Raw genomic sequence first — 23,521 nt, forward strand, 5'->3', positions numbered from 1 at the left:
TCCACTCTAAAAACAATAAATCCTCAAGCATTTGCATCATAGTTTTAGGAATGAAAAGTGATTGAAGTAAAGAAATTGAAGTAAAAAAAAAAACAAAAAAAAACTACATTCTACAAATTTAGCTGATTAAATACATTAAGAAAAGTTTCTTTTAACAGAAATTTATTGAACAAATGAACATACAAAGCGAAAAGTCATTTGAAAAAAACATTTTCATACCATAACAGCACATCTCAGAAACCGTGGCAGCACAAATGATAATTTTACCTGCACAAATCAGCACAAACGTAGCACTAAAAAAGTAGACCATTTTGGTCCTTTTCGAGGCAGTCTTGAGGGATGATGACCTTTGAGAGTGACCTATAAAATAAAGTTTAATATCTCAAGGAACCGTAGCAGCACAAACGCTAATTTTACTTGCACAAATCTGCACAAACGTAGCACTACAAAAGGAGACCATTTTGGTCCGATTTGGAAGAGTCTGGGGGGATGGTGACGTCATCAGCCAAAAATATAACTTAATATTTCAGAAACCGTGGCAGCACAAACAATAATTTTACTTGCACAAATCTGCACAAACGTAGCACTAAAAAAGTAGACCACTTTGGTCTGCTTTGGAGCAGTCTGGGGGGATGGTGACCTTTGAATGACCTATAAAATAAAGTTTAATATCTGAAAAACCATAGCAGCACAAACGATAATTTTACCTGCACAAATTTGCACAAACGTAGCACTAACCGCTCCGCCTATTTGCCTTTACGTTTCAAGTGGGTGAGGGGTCAGCTTCACTCTGCTCAGAAAGTGATTGCTGTCCGCGGGAGCACGCGCGCAGCTGCTTAAAGCTGTAGCGCCCAGATTACTTACAGCTACTTCCGTCCAACTGATATAAGGTGCGGTAAACTAAACACAGCTTCAACCGTCTATTTGTTGAAAAATAGTAACGCGACCGCATCGCATTTTCTTGTTAGTAATGGTAACGGCTAGACCTCTTCGTGGGGACGTAACAATGTGGGGGCTCGTCCAGGATATGAATGGAAGGTACAGCGATTAGTAAGTTTAATAAGTTTTGGTGTGTTGTTTGCCAGTCGTTTGATTAGTTGTATTGTATCTGCTACGCTCTCTCCAGTTAGCATAGGGGAGTGTGTGTAGCTGAGCATAAGCTCCTTCTTCAGGCACTCATTTTTTATTTTGCCTTTTTTGTTTTTGGAGTAATCCTGGGTGGGGATTTGTCCAGTTGGAAAGGAAGGATCAGGAGAGGGAGGTCCAGCTGAAGAAGGAGTTGGAACTTAAGCGTTTAGAGGCAGGGCTTGCCAGAGCCAGGGAGGTTGAATTGAAAAAGGTGGAGGCGGAGACAACTGTCAAGTTGCGACATTTGGTACTCCAGCAGGCTTCCCTTCCTGCGACTGCCTCCATTCGGCAGGCAGACGCACCGTTTGACGTGGGGAAAAACAGTCGTCTGGTTCCGGTGTTCCACGACACTGAGGTTGACAGTTACTTCGAGTCATTTGAGCGAATAGCCACAGCCTTGCACTGGCCAAGGGATTCGTGGGCCATTTTGCTACAATGTAGGCTGGCAGGTAAGGCTCATGAAGTTTGTTCCTCGTTGTCAGCTGAGGACAGCCTGGACTATGACAAGCTGAAAAGGGCTATCCTGCTGGCTTATGAGCTGGTCCCAGAAGCTTATAGGCAGTGTTTCTGGAGGTTGAAAAGGGGACAGGGTCAGTCCTATCTGGATTTTGCCAGGGAAAAAAGTGTCCTTTTCGATCGGTGGTGTGTGGCCTGCAAAGCTACTGACCTGGCTTCGATATGTGAACTAATGCTCATAGAGGAATTTAAGAACTGCATTGCTGAGCGCATTGCAATATATATTAATGAACATAAGGTTTCCTCGCCAAAGGAGGATGCAACGCTGGCTGATGAGTTCGTGCTTGTCCATAAAACCAGTGTCAGTAGGTATGACCGATGCGATGCCCCAGTGAAGGCTAGCGAGGTGCCAGCTGTGCAGTACCCGAAGAGTGAGGTACTTGTGTCTCGTCCCAAGGCAGACCGAAAGTGTTTTTTCTGTTTTAAGTCTGGCCACTTGATCGCAGATTGTGAAGCTTATAAACGGAAACAATCAGTCTCAACTTCACGTGGGGCTGATTAAAACCATGCCTCCTGTCAGTAGGCCCCCCTCCCCTGACACCCCAGATTAAGCCTTTCATTTTTAAGGGGACAGTTTCGCTGTCTGGTAAGCCCGGGGATGAGCGTGAAGTGCTCATTCTGCGTGATACTGGTGGCTCACAGTCCCTCATACTAGCTAATGTGCTTGAATTTGATGAGAAGTCTGACTGTGATGCTAGCATCATCGTAAGAGGTGTTGGGATGAGTTTTGTGCCTGCTCCCCTTCATTGTATTTGGGTACAAAGTGAGCTGGCGGGTTTTTTTCAGTGGCTGTGCAGCCTTGTTTTCCAATTAATGGGCTGGATTTTAAAATGGTAAATGACATAGCGGGTGGGAAAGTTTATCCTACCCCTGAGGTGACCAACAATCCTGTTGTAGAGCCTGTTTTAGATGCCCTGAGCCAGCAGCACCCAGATGTGTTCCCTGTGAATGTTCTTACTTGTTCTCGTGCCCAGCAACAAGGTGGGGGGGTTGATTTGTCAGGATCAGTGATTGCCTCTATTCTAGAGAAGGATGTGATGCCCTGTACTGATGAAAGAGATAATGGAGCCTTAGAGTCGGCTCAAAGTGTGGTTGAGCCAGCTCCTGAGTCTGAAGCTCCTTTTCTGCTCACTTGGGAAGCACTTGTGGAGGCTAGTAAAGAGGACCCTTCATTAGTCAAGTGCAGCTCAGGATGATGGGGGTGAGGGGATCAAGAAGCAGACATTTTTCATTTGGGAAGGTTTATTGATGCGCAAATGGACCCAAAGGCCTGGAGAAGACTGGAGTACAGTGTGGCAGATAGCGGTTCCGACAAGTCTGCGGCAGCATGTGCTACAGTTAGACCATGGTCAGGTCATTTGGGTGTCACTAAAACATATGACCGTATACTGCAGCATTTCTTTTGGCCGGCAATGAAAGCAAATGTAGTGCAGTTTTGTAACACCTGTCACATTTGCCAGCTTGTGGGTAAACCGAAGAAGGTGGTGCCCCCCGCCCCTCAACGTCTTATCCCTGCTGTCGGTGAACCATTTGAGCATGTCCAGGTAGACTGTGTTGGCCCCTTACCAAAGACGCGGGCAGGGAATCAGTTCTTGTTGGGCAATCATGGCTCAAGAGTTGGCAGTTTGTCTTGTAATCGGAAGGTTGTCGGTTCGAGCCCGGCTCTGACAGTCTCGGACGTTGTGTCCTTGGGCAAGACACTTCACCCGTTGCTTACTGGTGGTGGTCAGAGGGCCCAGTGGCACCAGTGTCTGGCAGCCTCGCCTCTGTCAGTGTGCCCCAGGGCGGCTGTGGCTACAATGTAGCTTGCCATCACCAGTGTGTGAATGGGTGGATGACTGAATGTGTAAAGCATTTTGGGGTCCTTAGGGACTAGTAAAGCACTATACAAATACAGGCCATTTATCATTTATTTACCATTTAACCATAATGTGTAACCAAAAAGCTGTGATGAAGGTGTCACTTTTGTATTGTTCGCTATACGTGATGTGAAGCAGGAGTCTTTGGGGTTCAGCCCAGCTACCCTGTTGTTTGGCCATGATGTGCGGGGTCCACTAAAAGTGCTGAAGGAGAGTTTTCTCAGCGGTTGCATGCCTAAAACTAATGTGGTGGAGTTTGTGAAAACATGCAAGGACAGGTGGCAATGGGCTGCTTTGTTAGCAAAAGAGGCTCTCTGTGTATCCCAGGCCAATATGAAGAGACGGTTTGATCAGAAGGCAGTGGAAAGACAATTTCAGCCTGTTGCTTGTGTTGCTGCGCGCGCCTAATTCTGCCCTCATGGCTCATTTATCAGGCCCCTATGTAATAGTGAAGAAAGTGTCTGACACCAACTATTTTTCTCAACACCCCAGAACGCAGGAGGAAGACTCGCCTATGCCATGTTAACATGCTGAAATCATACCGCACCACAGAAACCAGCATGACAGAACAGGCGGACACCGCTGGGATCGCTGTCCCTGGTTCAGTCCCTGCTTCCCTGCTAAGTGTAGAAGTCAAGGGCGTTGATGATCTGGGTACCCTTTCCGAGGGACAGCAATGTGGGCGGTTGTCAAATTCTTTTTTTTTTTTAGCCAAGGACGAGACCCACCTGTCTCATCTTCCTCCGTCTCAGTGTAGGGATGTACTTGACTTGTTGCACTCCTATCAGTCTCTCTTTAGTGATGTGCCCTCCCGCACCAATGTTTGTGAGCATGACATTGACGTTGGCGACGCAGCCCCAATCAAGCAGCATGCATACCGCTGCCCCGTCGCCAAACATGAGGTGATGAAAAAGGAAGTTGAGTACCTAGTAGAAAACGGCTTGGCACAACCTAGTTGTAGCCCCTAGGAAGGAAGCTTTAGCTCTTCGCCGGTGACCGTGTTCACAGATCACAATCCCCTCGTTTTTCTGAACCGGATGTGCAACCACACACCACTGACAATATCGTAGCTGATGCACTCTCATGCAGCTCACAATGAAGTGTTTTTGTTGTTTTGGTAGAGCTTGAATATAAGGGGGGAATGTTACATCCTGTGAGGCTTTGGGAGTGTGTGGGTAGGGTGTTTGCCCGCTCTCTCCACCTCCTCCTCTCTTGCCACTCCTACCCCCTCTGTCTCTCTCACTCTTCTCTCTCCTCAGGACACAGCTGTTTTTGATTAGCCTCGTTTGCCACCAGGGCCCAGTTAGCAATCACCTCTGAGCAGTGTTGGGCAAATTACTTTGAAAAAGCAATTATAGTTACTAGAGATGGCACGATACCACTTTTTTATGTCCGATACCGATATCATAAATTTGGATATCTGCCGATACCGATATGAATCCGATATAGTGTTTTTTAATCAACAAAACTGTTTTTTAAATATCTTGCTGCAAGTTCATACTCAAGTTTAAAACAACAACTACACTAAAGCTATTCTGTTATACCCCTATGCAAAAAAAAATATTTCATAGTTCAGCAATACTGATCAATCTAATAAACTTAAACCTACACCATCCTCCCTATTCTGGTATTTTAAAGAGTACTTAGCATAAATATTAAGCAACCTAACTAATAGGGTTCCAACTCCCAGCAACAACAAAAATAAATAAATAAAAAATAGGGAACCACCCCTCACGCTCCACCTCATGATGCTTAATCGACGTAATCAACCTTAATTTGATGAAGTGTGAAAAAAAATGCACAGAAATCAATTATTTTTCAAGAAATATTAAATAGATTCAACATCTTTCTTCAACAAAATTGCAGACTGCACAGATGGTACCTTCCCAAAGGAAAAAGTACTATAGCTTACTAGGGTGTATATATATTAGACTTAATAGTTACTATATACAGTAATTGACTTCTATTCATTTTACATCAAATTAAAACTTTGGGTGTCAGATAATTATTTATTAAAAGCTAGACATTTTAAATGAGAATAAGAAAGAAAAGTATGTCTTTGTGCCCCCTTTTCCCTGTTAATGCCCTATCGGCCCCCCCTGGCTAAACTTTGCTAGATCCGCCCCTGCACAGTTACAGCCGTCAGCTGTGTAGAAAAAGATCCTGGTGTAGAAAGTAATATTAAATACATTCTAACAACAGCTGATCAAGCTTAAACGTGCTGCTGTTGTTCAGCCGCTGGTTTCCTCTTTCTGGTGCAAAGTGGGCCAAAAGCAAACTAGAGACACGGACTCGCGACAGAAAAGCCGATCAGCTGATCGTTAAGCAGTTTCATGATTGAAGTAGCAGCAGGAGAGGCAGTCGCTTGTTAAGCTTAACGCAGGAATGCTTTACAAACATTCAGAGATGGACTTACACACTTGCTTTACTTCTCTCGGGATAACTTTGTTGGAGATGAAATGCCGGGTTGCTAGCGAAGCTCCAAATGCTATCCAGACCACCGACAGGTCCTACATGCCACAGCCGCTCTATCACGTGATGCATACTGCTCCGACGTGCTAACGTTCTGAGGTGAGTTACGGCGTGTTGCAAGTTTTGTGAGGTGCTTTCGTGATATTTAATGGATCGGATTACATTTTTTATTTTTCTCCGATATCCGATCCAGTAATTTAGGTCAGTATCGGACCGATACCGATACGTAATATCGGATCGGTCCATCTCTAATAGTTACTAGTTACTTCTTCAAAAAAGTAACTGAGTTAGTAACCGAGTTAGTAACTAAGTTACAAGATTCTAAAAGTAATTAATTACTTGAAAAGTAACTATTGCGTTACTTTAAAAAAAAAATAGTTTAACCCTCTGGGGTCCAGGGTATAATTGGCCATTTTTAACTACTTTTGATTTTCTCTCTACATTTCACCTTAAAAACTATTTATTTTGCCTTGTTTGGTATCATTCTTTTCAGCACAACCTCACGTGTCTGAATTTACAGTTATGTTTTCATTTTGACATACTGTATTAACACAATTGATCTAAGAAAAAAAAAAAAAGAGGGTTCCTTTGAGGGGTCCTGAAAAAGCGCTATATAAATGCAATCCATTATTATTATTATTAATAATAATAAAAAACATAAAATCCGAGTAGAAAGTTATTTTTTACTGTAACAACCAAACATGTTTAATGAATCATATTTCATAACTTTAAATGCAAATATAAATTGTCAATTTTTTAAATCTTATGCACAAGTTTTGCAAACAAAGTTTTCAGAGAGGTAGTGTTCAGTTAATGTTTGAAGAGATTTTACAAAAGAGTATGGGTGAGACAATGATGTTCAGATTTTTAAATGTCACGGGGATTTTCTTAAGAAAATATCCAGGCCTTAAAACCGTCATCGTCCACATGGGGGACTGTAGCTCAGGTGGTAGAGCAGGTCATCTACTGATCGGAAGGTTGGTGTTTCGATTCCTGGCTTCCCCTAGTACTAACCCCAAATTGCTCTCCGATGCATCCATCGGAGTATGAATGTGTGGGTCTTAGAAAGATGTGCTTGTGCGAATGGGTGAATGTGAATGTGAATGCACAAGTTGTGTAAAGCGCTTTGAGTGCTCAGATGAGTAGAAAAGCGCTATATAAGAATCAGTCCATTTACCATTTACCACTCCAGCCCAGCAGGTGGCCTTTAAATTAGCGGCAGAAGAAGAAGCAGCACCTAAACACGGGATGTCAACAAACGTCTAGAAACTAACTCCTCACAGCGCTTCATTACATGTATTACCCTGACAGTGCTCGCTGGACTATATGAGTGACCTTCGTTGAAATATTGAATGCAGTACTGTAGGGTGTCTCTCTCTCTCTCTCTCTACCAACAACCAAATGTCATGTTACCATATCATTTTTGATTGGTCAACATGGGGCATTTTTCCACCAACACGAAAGGGCTGTTTTTTGGTTTGTTTTTTTAATTTTTTGGTCATAAGCAGAGAGTGCTTGCTAGCGCTGTCCTTAGACAGTAAACGTGATGAAACTATTGAGGAAAAACACACGTATATTGTTTTACGTAGCCTATCAACACAACTTAAAAACTGGTATATATCACCTTGTTGCTTTGTCATCTTGAAATGGTCGTGTGATTGGCTTACCACGACTACTTTATTGTTCCTCAGTCAAACAGCAGCACCCATGCGATTGTTTTGCCCCCTTAGCTCCAGGTGTTGTGTCAAAAAGTGATCGTCGGCCAGAAAGTGATTACCGCCCGCGGGAGCGCGCGCAGCTACTTAAAGCTGTAGTGCCCAGATTACTTACATAGACAGCTACTTCCGTGCAACTGATATAAGATGCGGTAAGCTGAAGACAGCTTCGATGTCTGCTTGTTAAAAAATAGTAACGCGACCGCACCGCATTTTCTTGTTAGTAACGGTAACGGCATTGTAACGATAGAAATAGTAATAGTTAGATTACTCGTTACTGAAAAAAGGAACGGCGTTACAAGGGGCGTTACAAGTAACGGCGTTATTTCCATCACTGCCTCTGAGGTTATATAAGCTGGGGATGAACTGTGAGTGAGGTGGTTTTTTCCCTCTGTGGCTCTACACGTTTTTCCGCTAGGTTTTGGACAGACAGCCTCCTTGCGAGTAGTGAGTAGGCGGGCTTGTGGGCCCCAGAAGTGTCTCCCCTTGGTGAGGAGTTAAGGAAGAAGTGTGGGAAGTGCCTCCCTTATTTGTTAAAGCCGGTGTTGCCGGCTCTTTAAGTTAAGGTTATTTGTAATAAAGCCATATTGTTTGTAATAAAACGATATTATTATAGAACACCTCTGTCTGTTTTCCTTTTCATTCTATTTCTAGACCCATTTGTTACTGGTCCTCACACTCACACTCCTAGACCTTCTTCGTGGGGACGTAACAGGCATTGTAACGATAGAAATAGTAATTAGTTAGATTACTCGTTACTGAAAAAAGTAATGCCGTTACTTGTAACGCCATTATTCCCATCACTGCCTAAAACCAGAAGCGATGTAAGCACTGAATGAAAAGAAGCTGCTAGAATCTGAAGATGAAAGTCTTTAACACATCAACCACAGCCTGGTTCTTCACTATAAGACTGCACTTCAAAAAGCAGTATAATGCAACAGGGAAGCCATTTACTAGAAGAAAACTAAGAGTATTCAAAAATTCAAGAGGAACTTACCATCAATTCCCAAAACATCGTGCTTTTGGTTCTCAGAGCACGGCTCAAATTTGCGGATGATGTCCAGGCAGTGGTCTTTACTCACCTTGGCCATCTATAAAATGTAAAAAATTCATGTCACAAATACCTCTTTGATCCAATTGGTGATCTGGCTGCACGTTTTTATTTTCATCTTGGCTTCAGGAATCAGCTGTTTGGCACCTGTCCTCATTGGTCAATCAGATTTCGACCTGACATTTTTACAATGTCTTGACACTGTTAGCTTGTTAAAGGTGTCTTTAAACAAAAGTCCAAAAATAAGACAAAGTTGAACTGAAAAATTGGAAATTGGAAACAACAAGTAAAGAAAAATCTTACATTAAACAGGACATCAAGCATTTTTGTGTGTATATATGTTCATAGAGGGACTAATAATTCTGTTTTCCTCTGTATGTTGTCCTGTAATCACAGCTCAGAAACACTAGCTGTGGTATTGCTGTGTTCAGCTTTTTTATGTCATTTCATATAAAAATAAAAATGTCAACAGAAAAAGAGTTAGAACAAATGCAGAATGTACTTACTTTCATTTCAGTTTATTCCACTCCAATCAAATGTTATCTATATAGCCCCAAATCAGGTCACAGCTGGCTCAAGTTGATGTGTAATAAAATAAAAAAATAAAAAATAACTCTCTCAGACTATCAGGCAGCTGCACTGAAAGATAACTGACTCCATGTTGTTAGATCAGGGGTCTCAAACTCCAGTCCTCGAGGGCTGCTGTCCTGAAACCTTTCCATGTGTCCCTGTTGCACACACCTGAATACAATTAGTAGCTCATTAGCAAGAGTATAGAACTGGAACTATAGAACTTGGTTCAACCCCTAACATTCATTCCCTCATGAGCTGCTGTAACATGAATCAAATGGCTGAATTGCCTCCTCAGCATGCAGTCAAGTTCTAGAGTCTTGCTAATGACATACTAATTGTAGGTGTGTTGCAACAGGGACACATGGAAAAGTTTCAGGACAGCGGCTCTCGAGGACTGAAGTACAAGACTCCTGTTGTACATGGTGTAACAGTGGTAAGCAATGTTGCCTCAGAGCAAGGAAGTCTTGAATTCGACTCCACCATCTGGCCGGGACCTTTACGTTTGGAGTCTGCATCGACGGAAATTCTATGCACAACAACCCATAACGTCAAAGCTAAGAAAAACAGCTCCATCAGGTTTGAGGTGTGGGCCTTTTCCAAATCGTGTTCGATTAACTGAAATTACTACAGCTGGACTCCAATCACGTTCTAGAAACATCCGACTGATGATCAGTGGAAACAGGATGAACCTGAGCTCAGTCTTGACTGTTATGGCAAAGGCTGTGAATACTTATGTACACACTTTACTGTTGCTTTTTATTTTAATACATCTTCAATAATTTCAAGCAAACTTTTCTTACTTTGTCATTAATGTGTATTGTGTGTAGACGTTTGAGGTGATAATTTGTAGCTAGACTCACAGAGATGTGCCCACCTGCTGTAGTGCAGGATATGGGATTTAAAGCACAATCAGCAACATCTTAGTTTGGCTCTGATCAGCAGTAAACTGACTGGTGCAACTCTATTTTCTAAGTCTGCAGATCAGTAGCATTGTGGGTTTTCACAGTAAAGAACACCACGAGAAATAATTTAAAACAAAACAAAACAAATTTTAAAAAAAGAGCCGCTTCAATAAGCAAAGTAACTTTGAGTCCCATTAGAACCAGTTTGTACCTTTTGCTCAGTCTCCAGGAAGCGGGCCAGGTCATCAGTGTTGAGATGGTCCTTGTGGTTGCTGTAGCTAAGCATGAGGAGGTACAGATCCCTGCGGGTCGACATCATCTTGTAGAAGGAACAAAACTCCTCAAAGCCCAGAGTTCCCTGGGTGTCATCTGTGTCTGCCTCCTACACATCAGGTACGAGACAAATTTCCAGTGTTAGAAAACTGTCTTAATACTGTAATACTGCAATACTTAATACTCTTTATAGTGCTTCAAGCAGGACTACAGAGTTTCCTTGTTTGCCTACTAGATAATAATAAAAGATCAGAATTGATTATTGTGATATTTACAGCTGATTTTGTCTTTTGTCTGCAGAGCAGCTTCATGCACACTGGGCTCACAACATTAGAGACTTATACACATGCTTCTATGGCAGGGGTGGGCAACTCCAGGCCTCGAGGACCAGTGTCCTGCAGGTTTTAGATGTGTCCTTGAGCCAACACAGCTGATTTAAATGGCTAAATGACCTCTTCAACGTGTCTTGAAGTTCTCCAGAGGCCTGGTAATGAACTAATACTTTGATTCAGGTGTGTAGACCAAGGGTGAGATCTAACCTGCAGGACACCGGGCCTCAAGGCCTGGGTTGTTGCTGCCACATTTTTCAAATCAGTTTGTACCAAATATCTTAAGTGATGTAAATTCAAGACTTTTATCCAAATAATATGTTCAGACTCAATGTACCGAGCCTCCGTTAGAGTCCCATCCAAGTTGTGCTGGCAGTGGGAGCTAAACATCTTATGGACTAGGGCCTCTGCCAAGCCAGCTCTGCATCTTTAATCTCCAAATGATCCAACTCACCACCGATGATACAATTATTAAAACCTGTAATAATGATAATAATATTACTATCATTATTATTATTATTATTATTTTAAAAATAACACCTTCCCTGACCCAAAGGCGCTATAGATCAGCGGTCCCCAACCCCCGGGCCTCGGACCGGTACCGGTTCGTGAGTCGTTTGGTACCGGGCCGCGAGAGTTGAGGCTCAGGGCCCTGTTTCAGGAAGCCGGTTTAGTGGAAAAACTGAGTAAGTATACCCTGAGTTAACGAAAACTCTGGGTTTTCGGTTTCACAAAGCGAGTTCAGCTGAAGCCTGAGTGAGTCACTATGACGACACACGCCGTGAAGCTAACCTGCCCCCTAGCAGGTTTACTACAACTAACCCTGACTGTCTCCGCCTCTTTGTCGGAAACCTGACAGTAGGAAGTGTCGGACATGGCGTGCCACTTCCTTGAAGAGCCAGTAGATCGTGAAGCCCAAATTCTCCGCAGAGCTCACCGCCGGGAGAGAGTGATCAGAGCGCGTTTGGACATTTTATCATTTCCTGATGATTTTCTGTGCGAACGTTACCGTTTCTCAGCACAATCTCTAAGTTATGTGAATAACATCCTCAGGCCATATATTACGCATGTGACACATCGCGGACATGCTCTCAGTTCATTACGTATTATCTGTATTGCACTTCGGTTTTTTGCAAACGGGAGCTTTCTGTATAATATTGGTGACGCTGAGCACGTTTCCAAGGCTACCGTCTGTCGGGCAGTCAGGAATGTTACAGTTGCACTGAAACGTCTCCTGCACTCGTTTGTGTTCCCCGGTCATAGACCCACAAGATTTATCAAAGAGGGATGCCACAAAATTGCAGGTATCAGGATGACCAAAACTTAATTTATGATGTGGTGATACTTGAACTACTACTTAAATTTTACATTTATTTTCAGGGTTCCCAGGCGTGATTGGCTGTACAGATGGCACTCACATTCCAATCATTGCTCCTTCAGTAAATGAAGGAGACTATGTGAACAGGAAGTCTTTCCACAGCATTAATGTGCAGGTACATAGTTCCCTGTAGCATTTCAAACTAACAAATCATTTCATTATAGTAATGGATGCTAATTTGTGTTCTCTGCACTGTGAAGATCATATATGATGCTGCCAACATTATCACAAATGTGGAAGCCAAGTGGCCAGGCTCTGTCCATGACTCACAAATATTCCGTGAATGTACACTGAGCACAAAATTTGGACATGGTGAGTTGAGAATACTTTAAAATATATAAAGACCAATTGCTTCAGGGACATTTGAACTGAAGTGTATCCTTCTGTCTTAGGAGAGTTCACTGGCTACTTGCTTGGTGATAGGGGGTATCCATGTTTACCCTATTTGCTTACCCCTTACCCTGACCCTGAACCGGGCCCACAGCAGCGATATAATCTGGCTAATTGCAGGACAAGAGCCAGAATTGAAATGACTATCGGAATGCTTAAGGCCCGGTTCCAGTGCCTGCAAAGACTCAGGGTCACCCCAGAAAGGGCATGTGACATTATTGTGGCATGTGTGATTCTTCACAACATTGCCACAATTAGAGGAGAACACTGTCCTTCTGAACCAAACATCAGCAGTGATCCAAACCATGAACATCCTGACCCTCGCACGGACATACAAGATGGAAGAGCAGTCAGAGACACCATATGTCACAATCATTTCTTTTGACCCATCACCTCAACATGTTGAAAGAGGAATAAACAGATTTTTTGTTCAACTGGCTTTATTGGTCACCTGTGTTTCCTGTACACAAAGTATTAAAAGATGTAAACCTCATAAAGTGTCTCTGTTGCTTCCTCCTCTGTAACAGCTGTCAATGTTTCTTCATTATTTTCCTGTAGTAAAGAAATAAACAACATTGCTGTTCTACTGTAAACTCATATAATCTGTGGAGTATTACTCACAACTGCATGTTGGTCTGGCTCAACAGGAGGCTGCACCAGATGCAGTACACCATCACCATCAACTGATAGAATATGAGGTTTATACAGGTCACTTATAACTTACAAGGGACCAAATGGCAATTAACAAACATACCAAGCACCTTACACTTCATTGTCATTATGCTCTCAAAGACAACCAAGACTGAGGCAAGGCAAAATCAGTAGGAAAATAACTTCACTACAAAATAATCCATTATGGTAAAGAGTTTATCAAATGAATGAGCAGCACTGCGAAGGTGACTGTGAAGAAAGGATGTATGCACATCATGTATTATTTTGAATTTACCCCCTATGTAGGCACTTGTGTCTTGCGGGGTTATTGACTCAGAGGATGTCCCCGCAGAGATGCCTTCGGCCACAGGGCGCCCACTGTTTTGGCTGAGGGCCAACTGCTCAGCCTCTGTGAGTGGCCCACCTGTTTTTCGGGCCTCCGCTTTTTTTCTGTTGGCTATAACGGGGTCACATTTGAGCATACAGAGTAAGCAAATATGTACTTGTAATGTGCTCAGATAATTTCAATAATTTCAATAATTACAGAAAGAAAATTAATGTAGCCTCTAACTGCAATTGATTTACATCGGACAAACAGACCAAGCACTATGGCTCATAATACAATTACACCTTACCTGTTTGGACTATATTTTTATATTTCATTTTTACTTGCTGCCAGGAACATTTGGGGCCTGTTGGGTTGCACCTGCGCTCACATCACATCACAAAATAAAATGTATAAAATAACAAATAAAATAACATATGATAAAATAACGTGTTAAATGGGTGGAAATCCCTAGATCAATGTTTATATTAACACTCACGCATTGACTCTGTCGGCTATGTTTTGCCATGCATGCTCCCTTTGTTTTGCAGCTGTGGCTGTGTTACTTTTTTTCTGAGAAATTTGCATGTTATCGGCATATGCTGCCATCAGAATTTCGGCCTCAAGCGCTGTGAAATACATTGACCGTGCCTTCTTTCCCTCCGTCTCCATGGTGACTCGCTTAATCTGTGCTCCACTAATCAGGGCTTTATGTATCCTCGTCCGCGCGCTTCACTTGGGGTTAAAGCAACTCCGCGTTGATTGAACTAATTGTTATCAGCCTTTCTGAAACCGAATATTCCGAGTTGGACAGTTCAGGGTTACTCAACCCTGAGTATCGTTTTTCACTCTGAGTTTTCTAAACCGGCTTCCTGAAATAGGGCCCAGGTGTGAAATGTATGGTTTTCAGGGTTTTTATCGGTTTTCAGCGTTATTTTGTTGTCGTTTACTCGGTTTTCCTTGGTCTTTTCACGTGTTTTATGAATAAATTTTCTTTTTTTCGGTACCGGTACTAGTTTTATTTTGTTGTATTTATCCGCGACACCTTAAAGGCCGGTCCATGAAAATATTGTCGGGCTTAAACCGGTCCGTGGCGAAAAAAAGGTTGGGGACCGCTGCTGTAGATGATATAAAACAAAACTGAATTATGTTGAAATTGAATTTTTTTAGGATACAGTGGTGTGAAAAAGTCTTTGCATGTTTCCTGATTTCCTATTTTTTTATATGTTTGTCACACTTGAATGTTTCAGATCATGACACACATTTAAATATTAAAAAGAAATATTACGACTGTGGTTTGCTGGAGTCCCACAGCTTTATAACCTCAATTAGTTTCTCACTTGTTCCTGAATATTCCACTTGATCAGGCAAGCCCTATTTGGGTAACTGAGAGCAAGTGTGACAGTAACCAGGCCTGGGTGTGGCTTTCCAAAGATGTGACACAACACAGTTCATTTATGTTATAACTAAGGGCAATCACTTTTCCCACACTGGGCCACGTAGGGTTTTATTCTAATTCACCTTTCCTTCAGTCTGTTGTACTGCTGTAACAAGTTAATTTATGGGATTATATAAAATCTGTCTAATAAATGAATTTAGGTCCAGCATTTAAAGTAAGTCTGTCACGTGTGATGCAGTAAATTAAATAATATTTGTGTTGTTCTTTGTAAACAGTGAAAACAGCACGTAAGGGAAATGCAGCTTAAAGGCATCATCATCATTCTAGCCTTACTGACTCCCATTTCTTATTTATGAACCAATATACTCGACAGCTAATATCCACTAATTCACCAATCAGTCCAGCCGCTTCTTGTTCCTACAAAGCTTGCACCCCACATGCACATGTGCAAGACTCCACTGTGATTAATCAGTGAGCAAATCCCCTGCTGAAGAGCCGTGCTTCTTTACATTTTATTTAGTACAATAACATCTCCAGCTGTTACATCCAACCTGTGTCAATAACGATGTAGCTCTGCTTTGTCACTACAAATGTATACAGGTCTCCATTTCCTGGAACAAATACACAACAAGGCTAGATCAGATGGTACCATGCGAGGGACGCCTGTTGCAGCAGCTTTTTGTATGGTTGTCAATGAATCTTGTATTTTTCAGGCTTGCTGACTGTGGCTCAGCTACATAAACCATGTGTGTTCAATTTTATTTATATAACGTCAAATCACAACTGCTCACTGCCCGTTATATTGTAAGGTTAAGACCCTACAGCAATACAGAGAAAATCCTCTGGCAATCACTTGGTGACAGCAGGAACGAGAAGATTCCCCCTTTAAACAGCGAGAAACGTCCAGCAGAACCAGGCTCGGGGAGGAGCAGCTATCTGCCACAACTGGTTGGGGTGAAAAGAAGAAGACAGGACAAAAGACACATCAGGGCTTTATGAGAATGATGTTTTTGGATTTTTCCGGTGCCATTAATCCTTTGGGGTCCAGGATGAATTTGGCAGTTTTTCACTAATTTAACTTCACATTTATTTTTCGGTTTTAAAAACAGTTTACCTTCTTTGGCATCATTTTTTTCAGCACAACCTCATATCTGGCTGTACAGTTAGTTTTCATGTTATTGATCCATGAAACCGGATAAAACAAACCAATTAGTTAAACTGTGGGAATGTTTTTAAAGACAAAGGCCTGGATGACCTCTAATTTTCTGCTTTGAAATTCAGATAAAACCCAGCCCGAAAAATCGTAGGTAATGCTATCCAGAAAAAACAAAAACAACTTACTCTGGATGGCATTACCTTGGCCTCCAGTAACACTGTGAGGAACCTTGGAGTCATTTTGACCAGGACATGTCCTTCAATGCACATATTAAACAAATATGTAAGACTGCTTTCTTCCATTTGTGCAACATCTCTAAAATTAGAAATATCCTGTCTCAGAGTGATGCTGAAAAACTAGTTCATGCATTTATTACCAGCACAGAGAATGTGCTGGTATTGTCTTACCAGGTCCGTGAGATCTTCGACTCCCACCTCCAGCAAAACATCAACAGCATTCTGAAATGGCTGGGGACATTAAGTCCAAATGGACCACATTCTGCACCTCTATTGTTGAGGCTGCTACAAGGAGCCCAAAAAGGTGAAGGGAGAAGGGAGCCATCAAACTGAAGGAGGAGTCCTACTGGGCTTGGTTACCTAGTGGGACTTTGGACACAGCAGATCAGCAGACCAAGCTGAATGCTTGAAGAGAAGAACGTTTTAGGAGTGACAATGGTGAGAGAGCAAGTGATAACGAGTTTTGAGATGTGAGGCCGGCAGGTTTCAGCCCTGCGATGTGTTCCTCTGTCTTGTGGTGGACAGAAACTATTTTTAGAGTGGCACAAATAAATTGCGTCGCATCTTAATTGTTCTGTAATTTTAGCGGTAGGAATATTTTTAAATGGTTGTCCAAAAAAAAAAAAAAAAGAAAAAAGAAAAAAAAAAAAAAAAGACTTGAGGTATTGGCTTACTTTATGCAGAAGTTTTTTAATTTACAAATTACAGTTGCATTTCAAATTATGAAGATGATTCAATAAACATCTTTGTGGTTTTTACAGTAAAAGAAAAATCTAACCATTTCCTACTCAGGTTTTTTGTTTTTTATGTGGTTTAGATCAGTTCTCTACAGTATGTATATGTAACTATAAATTTAGACATGTGAGGATGTGGTGAAAAGAATGATATCAAATAAGGCAAGCTAAATAGTTTTTAAAGGTAAAATCAAAAGTAGTGAAAAAATTGCCCCACTGGGTAAATAAACGCTGTCTTTAAGGACAAGAGCTTATTCATTTGTAACCCGGGCATCCATGGTGTTCGTATGGAAAAAGTTAATTGGATGCACACCCACCTGCCCTGTTCCACAGTGGTTCACTGCAACTTTTTCCCTCTAACAAGTTTTACTGAAAATTCACTTGCTAGTTTCCCAAGTAGAGAAAAGTAATGTTGTCGGATACAATACTACTAATACATCCATGGAAATGTTTAGTTATTTATGGTTAGATTTGATGATGAAGTCTGTGGTGCACTGGTCTACCCTCATTTACATGACTGCACTGCTTTATCTGTTCTCTCTGTGTGCCTTTTACTGTTCATTCTTGGTGTGGTAAAGTATATTCACTAACGTGTGGAATGTGATCATATGTAGTATCGCTACACACTGAGAAAGAGGTAAGGACACTATTATTTATCTTCATTGTAAGTAGATTAAACCAAAGAATGAGTTTAGAGATCATTAACACACAAATCCTCATCAGTGTCAGAACACACCTGCAATACGCCAGAGGCCATCTGTGTCCCAGCAGCACCATATGGCTGACTGTCAATAGATCGTTTGACTTAGTGACAGGAATCCGGCTAAAAGGGCCAAATCAACCTTCAGCACACTAATCCTTTAGCCAACATCTATATTAGTCACAGTCTGTTCCCTGCTCACTCACACACTGCTGTCTCATGTGACCTAGTAACACCTTTCTTGACCTGGATTGACAGTGGATCATATTTTACACATTTTACAAGCTGCATTAGCCTTTGCACTAGCAAGCTTAGTAAGTCATGGATCACATCCACTTGTAGATGCTGTTGCATTGCTGTAAGTAAATTAACCAACAGCCTCTGGAGTGAGGTTTCTTTAAAGGAATACTACAACCATTCACTTTATACATGGGAATTAATTTGTACCAAATAATATCAAATATGGACATTTTAATTTAAAAGCATAATCTCCCCCCTAGCTCTCAGCCTCATATCCAATGCATTGAATAATTTACCTAATCCTATAAAGCTGGCCAGTGCAGGGAGATCGAGGTTGGATATGGATACAAGTGGAATATTTTTGCATCAGAAGACGCGAAAGCAGGCATGAGTGCAGCAGAAGATGATGGTGGTGCTTGTTAGCAATTTCAAGCTGTTAGCTGCACCTTGACCCTGCCCTCGGGGTGGCTGTAGCTCAGGAGGTAAAGCAGGTCAACTGCTAATCGCAAGGTTGGTGGTTCGACCCCTGGCCTCTCCAGTCTGCATGCCAAATATCCAAATATATGCAGGTTGTTCCCCGATGCATTAGACATGTGAATGCCAGAAAGCATAGGTGGGGAATAAACAGTCCATTTAGAATTTTTTACTTGAATTTTCCCCACAGGCAGAACTATGAGTCTCTGTATTTTAAATTGTGACAAAACACAGGCCAAAGCTCAGATGGGTTTTACAGACCGTCACTCACAGGACAGATCTGGTGTAGTAGTAGCTCCACTACACCAGTGCTGGGCTTGATAGGTTCAGGGTAATTGTAAACAGGTGACCATTTAAAACAATGAAATGTAGAGTTTCCAAACTTTCTTAGCAGTGTTAACAACATCTTTGACCAAAAAACACTATCTGTCTGATGACTGTGCAAATGCAAAGAAAGAACACATTGCAGTATCAGATGGTTTATAACAGTCATAGTCACCGCAATTAGTGTCCATAGATGTCAATATGATGTCACTCCCTGCCATACATACCTGCTCATTATTACTTAATACTCAGCAGTAATGGAGCACAGATATCTTGGGCCACATAGGAAGCCATATTATTTGTCAGTTACTTGCATTAAAATGCTCCAACAGGAACCAGCAGCACAAAGAGATTTGGAGAAGTGCCTCAAAAGAGTTATATATGATCCACAGGCGTAAACCAAGATGTAGAACCCCAAACTAAGATGCAGTGGAAGCTCAGATGTCCCAGTTTTACACTGGAAATTGAATGTATCTTACATTTGTGGATCGGTGAGAAGATGGCAGCATTAAATTTGTCTCAAAACAGATGGTGGACACTGTGCGTATCAGGCGATTCGTCCACACATATTTAAGGTTTTGTAAGTGACCGAGAGAGAGCTGCATGTAGTTTTACACATTTGTACAGTTTTCAGAAGGTAAAATGATCAGATTTATGAGCTGAACTAATAAATCGTACGTACACGATCAGTATTTATTGTTTGGCTGTACACATTTTTAAAATTGCTTTTGCAATTTTGCGTAAAGATTTGTGTAAAGATTTCTTTCCATGAGTCCAGTTCAGTGACTGAGGGAGGTGAGGCCCAGCCACAGGGTTAGCACATGACGACTGTAGCTCTGACTGTGAGAAAGATTGATTTCAGCAGCTGCTGACAGAAGACACGTTTTCCATTCACAGTGCTACGATAAATCAAAGTGCTATTGGTCTTTAAACACCTCACTAAACCATGTGCCCACACATGCCTTTGTGTCCCGTACGGTCCTCCTGAGTCTGGAGGTCACTCAGGTTAATTTGCTCTGTACCTTGAACATCTGTTTGACCTTCTGTCGGGGCAGGTTGACATTGAGTTTGTGCAGGAGCTGGAGAACTTCGCTGATGCTTAAGCTGCCATCGCCATTCTTATCAGCCTCTGTGAAGGTCTGCTTTAGCCATGTGGTGACACTCTGGTTAAGGAAAGTCACCACAACAGTTCAGCACATTTATCGTTTATAACCAGAGCAGTGTAACGTCAGTGCAATGGGTCAGTTCAGCCTGTCAATGCTTTAAATTGCCCTCTATTAATGTTTTGAAATTCTATAGTATGTAACATATGCAGTTACACGATACAGGTGAAGAGGCTGAAAGTAAACAGTACAATGAAAAGGATATTGGTCACGGGTGCGCTGCCTCTTAGCAAGGCTGTCCTCATCACTGATCCCAGCCACCAGGTACTTGAGGCCTGTGATCCAAGTGCGTGCCTCCTCACCAGTCGTGGACACCAGGTCCAGGGACTCCATGTGTTCTCCATAGTAGAGGCTGAAGCAACAGTTTGGGTCAAAGCTGCCCTCTGCATAGCGCTGGAAGATCTCAGACTGCTTACCCTCACACACCTCCCGGATGGAGTCGATGGAAACTGTTGGAGGACACAACAAGTCGGTGAGTTAGCGGTATAAGGTAACTTTAACACAGTATGGGAGTAAACAGACCATGAGGTATAATAATAATATTCATAATAATAATAATAATTTGATGTACTCTGGCTGTTGAGTCATTTGTTCTTGTGTATCGTTTTTCTAACTTTATTTTGAGCCTTACTCTTGCTGGGTTGTGTATGCTGCCATCTGGTTGTTAGTGTTCTTTGCATACCTCGCAGGGGGAGTTACTATAATAAATTCAAGTTCTTCTTATTGCTATAATTTTATAAATTATGCACAAGCGTAAACTGTGTTCAGAGTGTTGAGCATTAGGAGAACGTCTGGAATCACTGTCTGTTGCTGATGATGGCGATGATAACGTCAGTTGTCCTCCTCCTCCAAGGACCGGACAAGTCACAACTTTTCCATTTATACGCTTGTACAGCAGGCTGTATTTCACCTACAGTTCAGCATTTTAACAGCTCAGGATTGGTTTAAACTCCAAAACAAATAAAGTTCAGTTAAGTGCCTGCGCTCTCTGATAGAACAGGCACTTAATTACTGATAACATTCAAGTTTTAAACAAATGATGCTTAGTTCTGACCACATCACAGACAGAATCTCTGTCCTCAGGTCGTCACACTGCTGCTTCGTAAAACAACAACAATCTGTAGTAGATGCTCTGATGCAGAAATAGGAGCATCAGGGCATCACATGACTTCAGTTTCCTGATGGAAGGAACCACTTATTTTCTCTTCTCCTGTAATTTTGTCTGCTGCATTTCTTTGTTTTCTTAATTCTGGTTTGTTCTGAGGTTAACTGCTAACTTAATTGTAAGCATATTCTCATGTTTTTGCCACTCAGACACTGAATTTGTGTGGCTTGTTCACTTTTTGCAAGAGAAACGTCTTTGCTGGGAACATCCATTGGGGCTAATGACATCTTCTTTGTCCACTATTGTGCAACTTTAGTGACACAGTATAAAGTAAGTATAGGAAATGTAAGCAGAAATGTAGCCTTAGTAGTGTTTACCTTGGAAATGTGAAGTACAACACGACTGCTTAAATGTTTAGTTTATAAATAACAGCAAGTTAACCTCGTACGTTGTTAGGAGCCTGCACAGTATCCTCACATAAATAAAACTTTTCTACGTGGGGTGGGGCTTTTTTTTACCACTTACTTCAACCCATCTCTTCTGCCATGCAGCCACATCAGTAACTTCTATGAAGCATTTGCACTTCCTGTAATATGGAGTGCAGCAATCCTCAGCTGAGTGTTGAGTGGCTGCACTTGTAATTGTTTATGCCACTAGTGTTGAAACAAGTCTGGTGTTTTTACTCTCAGCAGGAACAGCTTCCTGGCATATTTTAAGCAGTATTGTGCTTTGGTGGAGGCCCGATCTCTTGTAGCTCTGGTCATCACAGGCTGACAGGTGGCTCTTGCTCTGAGCCATGTTTGGGCTAATGACACGCTGACACCATGTAATCGACTGATTTTTCAGTAAAAATGAATACAAGGACAGTATGATACAGCATGACACATCCCCATAATCAGTTACAGAAGATGCTTAAAGTTAGTGGTACTTTACATGTTGCTGCTACTCCTGTTAGCCTAACAGTCTGCTGATTGGCTTCAGCATGTGACACTGAACCAGTGGGTGTGTCTGTGGGCAAGTCACTGCTGTAGACCACAGCAAGGCTCGCAAAATTTCAAAATCTCTGGTAGCCCGTCGGGCAGGCATTCTTCAGTTTTTGGTAGCCCACAATAAATTTAAGGAGCCCGAATAAAAAAGAAAGCAATTTTTTAATGTTTTGTTTCCATTACAATATTATACATTAAAGTATAATATTGTAATGGAAACAAAAATTCATCAAAAAAATTGTTCAAATAAAAATCACAACAACTGTATAAAAATTACAATCATCAACTCAAATACTTGGTTCAAATTGAACAGAAATTTCTATGAACTTGTAAGAACTGTGTAAAAAAAATTTGCTTTTTGAAGTTTGCAAAGACTGCTAAATTTTGCCAATGGTAGTTCACTTTTTGCAATATAGCACACTGTTCTAAACAGCTTTTTCAGGAGTTCTTGTTGTGCTTGGTTTATTTTTAGTATGTTTTTTGCAATTGCTGTTTGTTCCTGGAAAGATACTGCAGACTGGGCAATAATGCATTTCTTGCATTTCTCATGGGTTCTGATGCGGTCTTTCTTAAAACTACTAGTCCCAGTAACAAAGGCGCTTGTCGACTCAGAAATCAAATGAAACTCACAACACACCTGGCAGAACATCATGTTATTTAGCTTGTCATATTCCAGCCACAGAAATTCTTTTGTCCATGAAACCAAAAAAGCTGCACTTTCTTTTTGCCTCATAGTCTGATTTGTCATAACTTTTCCGTTTTGTGGTAAGCTTTTCTTTGGCTGTCACTTCTTCACCCTGACCTGTCTTATTTGGCTGAGCAGAACTAAAATACCAGCGTAAATCCTGCTGCTTTTACACACGCACACACATAACGGTCAGCGATTCTTTGCGCACTCAACCTCTCACATGTTTAAGCTTGCTGCGAGAGATTTCACTTGTCGCGTTTGAACAGTAAGCTAATGAGTGATAAGACGAAGTCAGAGGAAATGGTGCGCAATTAGTCGTCACTCACCAATCAGTGCTGCTGCTCTCTACAAACCATTCGCGCGATCGCAAAATGAAAGTGAAAGCAAAAAAACAAGCGCAAATTCAAACGCGATTTCAATATGTCACATATTGACAGTGGCTCATCGATGCCAATGACATAATTACTCAGCTACATTGGCGAAAGAATGCAAAAGCATAGACATATTTTCCTTCCTATGATAGCCTGACGGGCAGGGCTGAGTTAGATTTTGGTAGCCCACTGGAAAAATCGCTAGCCCCGGGACGTCGGGCTAGCGATTTTGCGAGCCCTGCACAGAGCAGAGCTCTGCACCCGAGCTGAATCAATGAAAAACTGCCTAATTTAATTTGAAAACGTTTTTTTTTTTTTTTTTTTAGAAAGGATGTTCTCCCACCACCACAACCCCCTCCAAAAAAAAAACCTAATAAATAAAT

The 23,521-nt window shown here is 41.7% G+C and overlaps 1 protein-coding gene across 7 annotated transcripts in view; it reads right to left on the reverse strand.

The window, feature by feature from the left end:
* Nucleotides 1-23,521, reverse strand: part of plch2a (phospholipase C, eta 2a) — a 72,206-nt gene that overhangs the window by 37,756 nt on the left and 10,929 nt on the right. For all 7 annotated transcript variants that reach the window (XM_026153920.1, XM_026153919.1, XM_026153925.1 and 4 more), the window contains exons 3-6: nt 20,194-20,437; nt 19,848-19,977; nt 10,428-10,598; nt 8,688-8,781 (exon numbers count right to left, since the gene is read on the reverse strand). In XM_026153920.1, the coding sequence (XP_026009705.1) occupies nt 8,688-8,781; nt 10,428-10,598; nt 19,848-19,977; nt 20,194-20,437 (639 nt within the window). The remainder of the gene's footprint in view (nt 1-8,687; nt 8,782-10,427; nt 10,599-19,847; nt 19,978-20,193; nt 20,438-23,521) is intronic.

Source organism: Astatotilapia calliptera, chromosome 20 (assembly GCF_900246225.1).
Source record: "Astatotilapia calliptera chromosome 20, fAstCal1.2, whole genome shotgun sequence".
NCBI classification, from domain to species: domain Eukaryota; kingdom Metazoa; phylum Chordata; class Actinopteri; order Cichliformes; family Cichlidae; genus Astatotilapia; species Astatotilapia calliptera.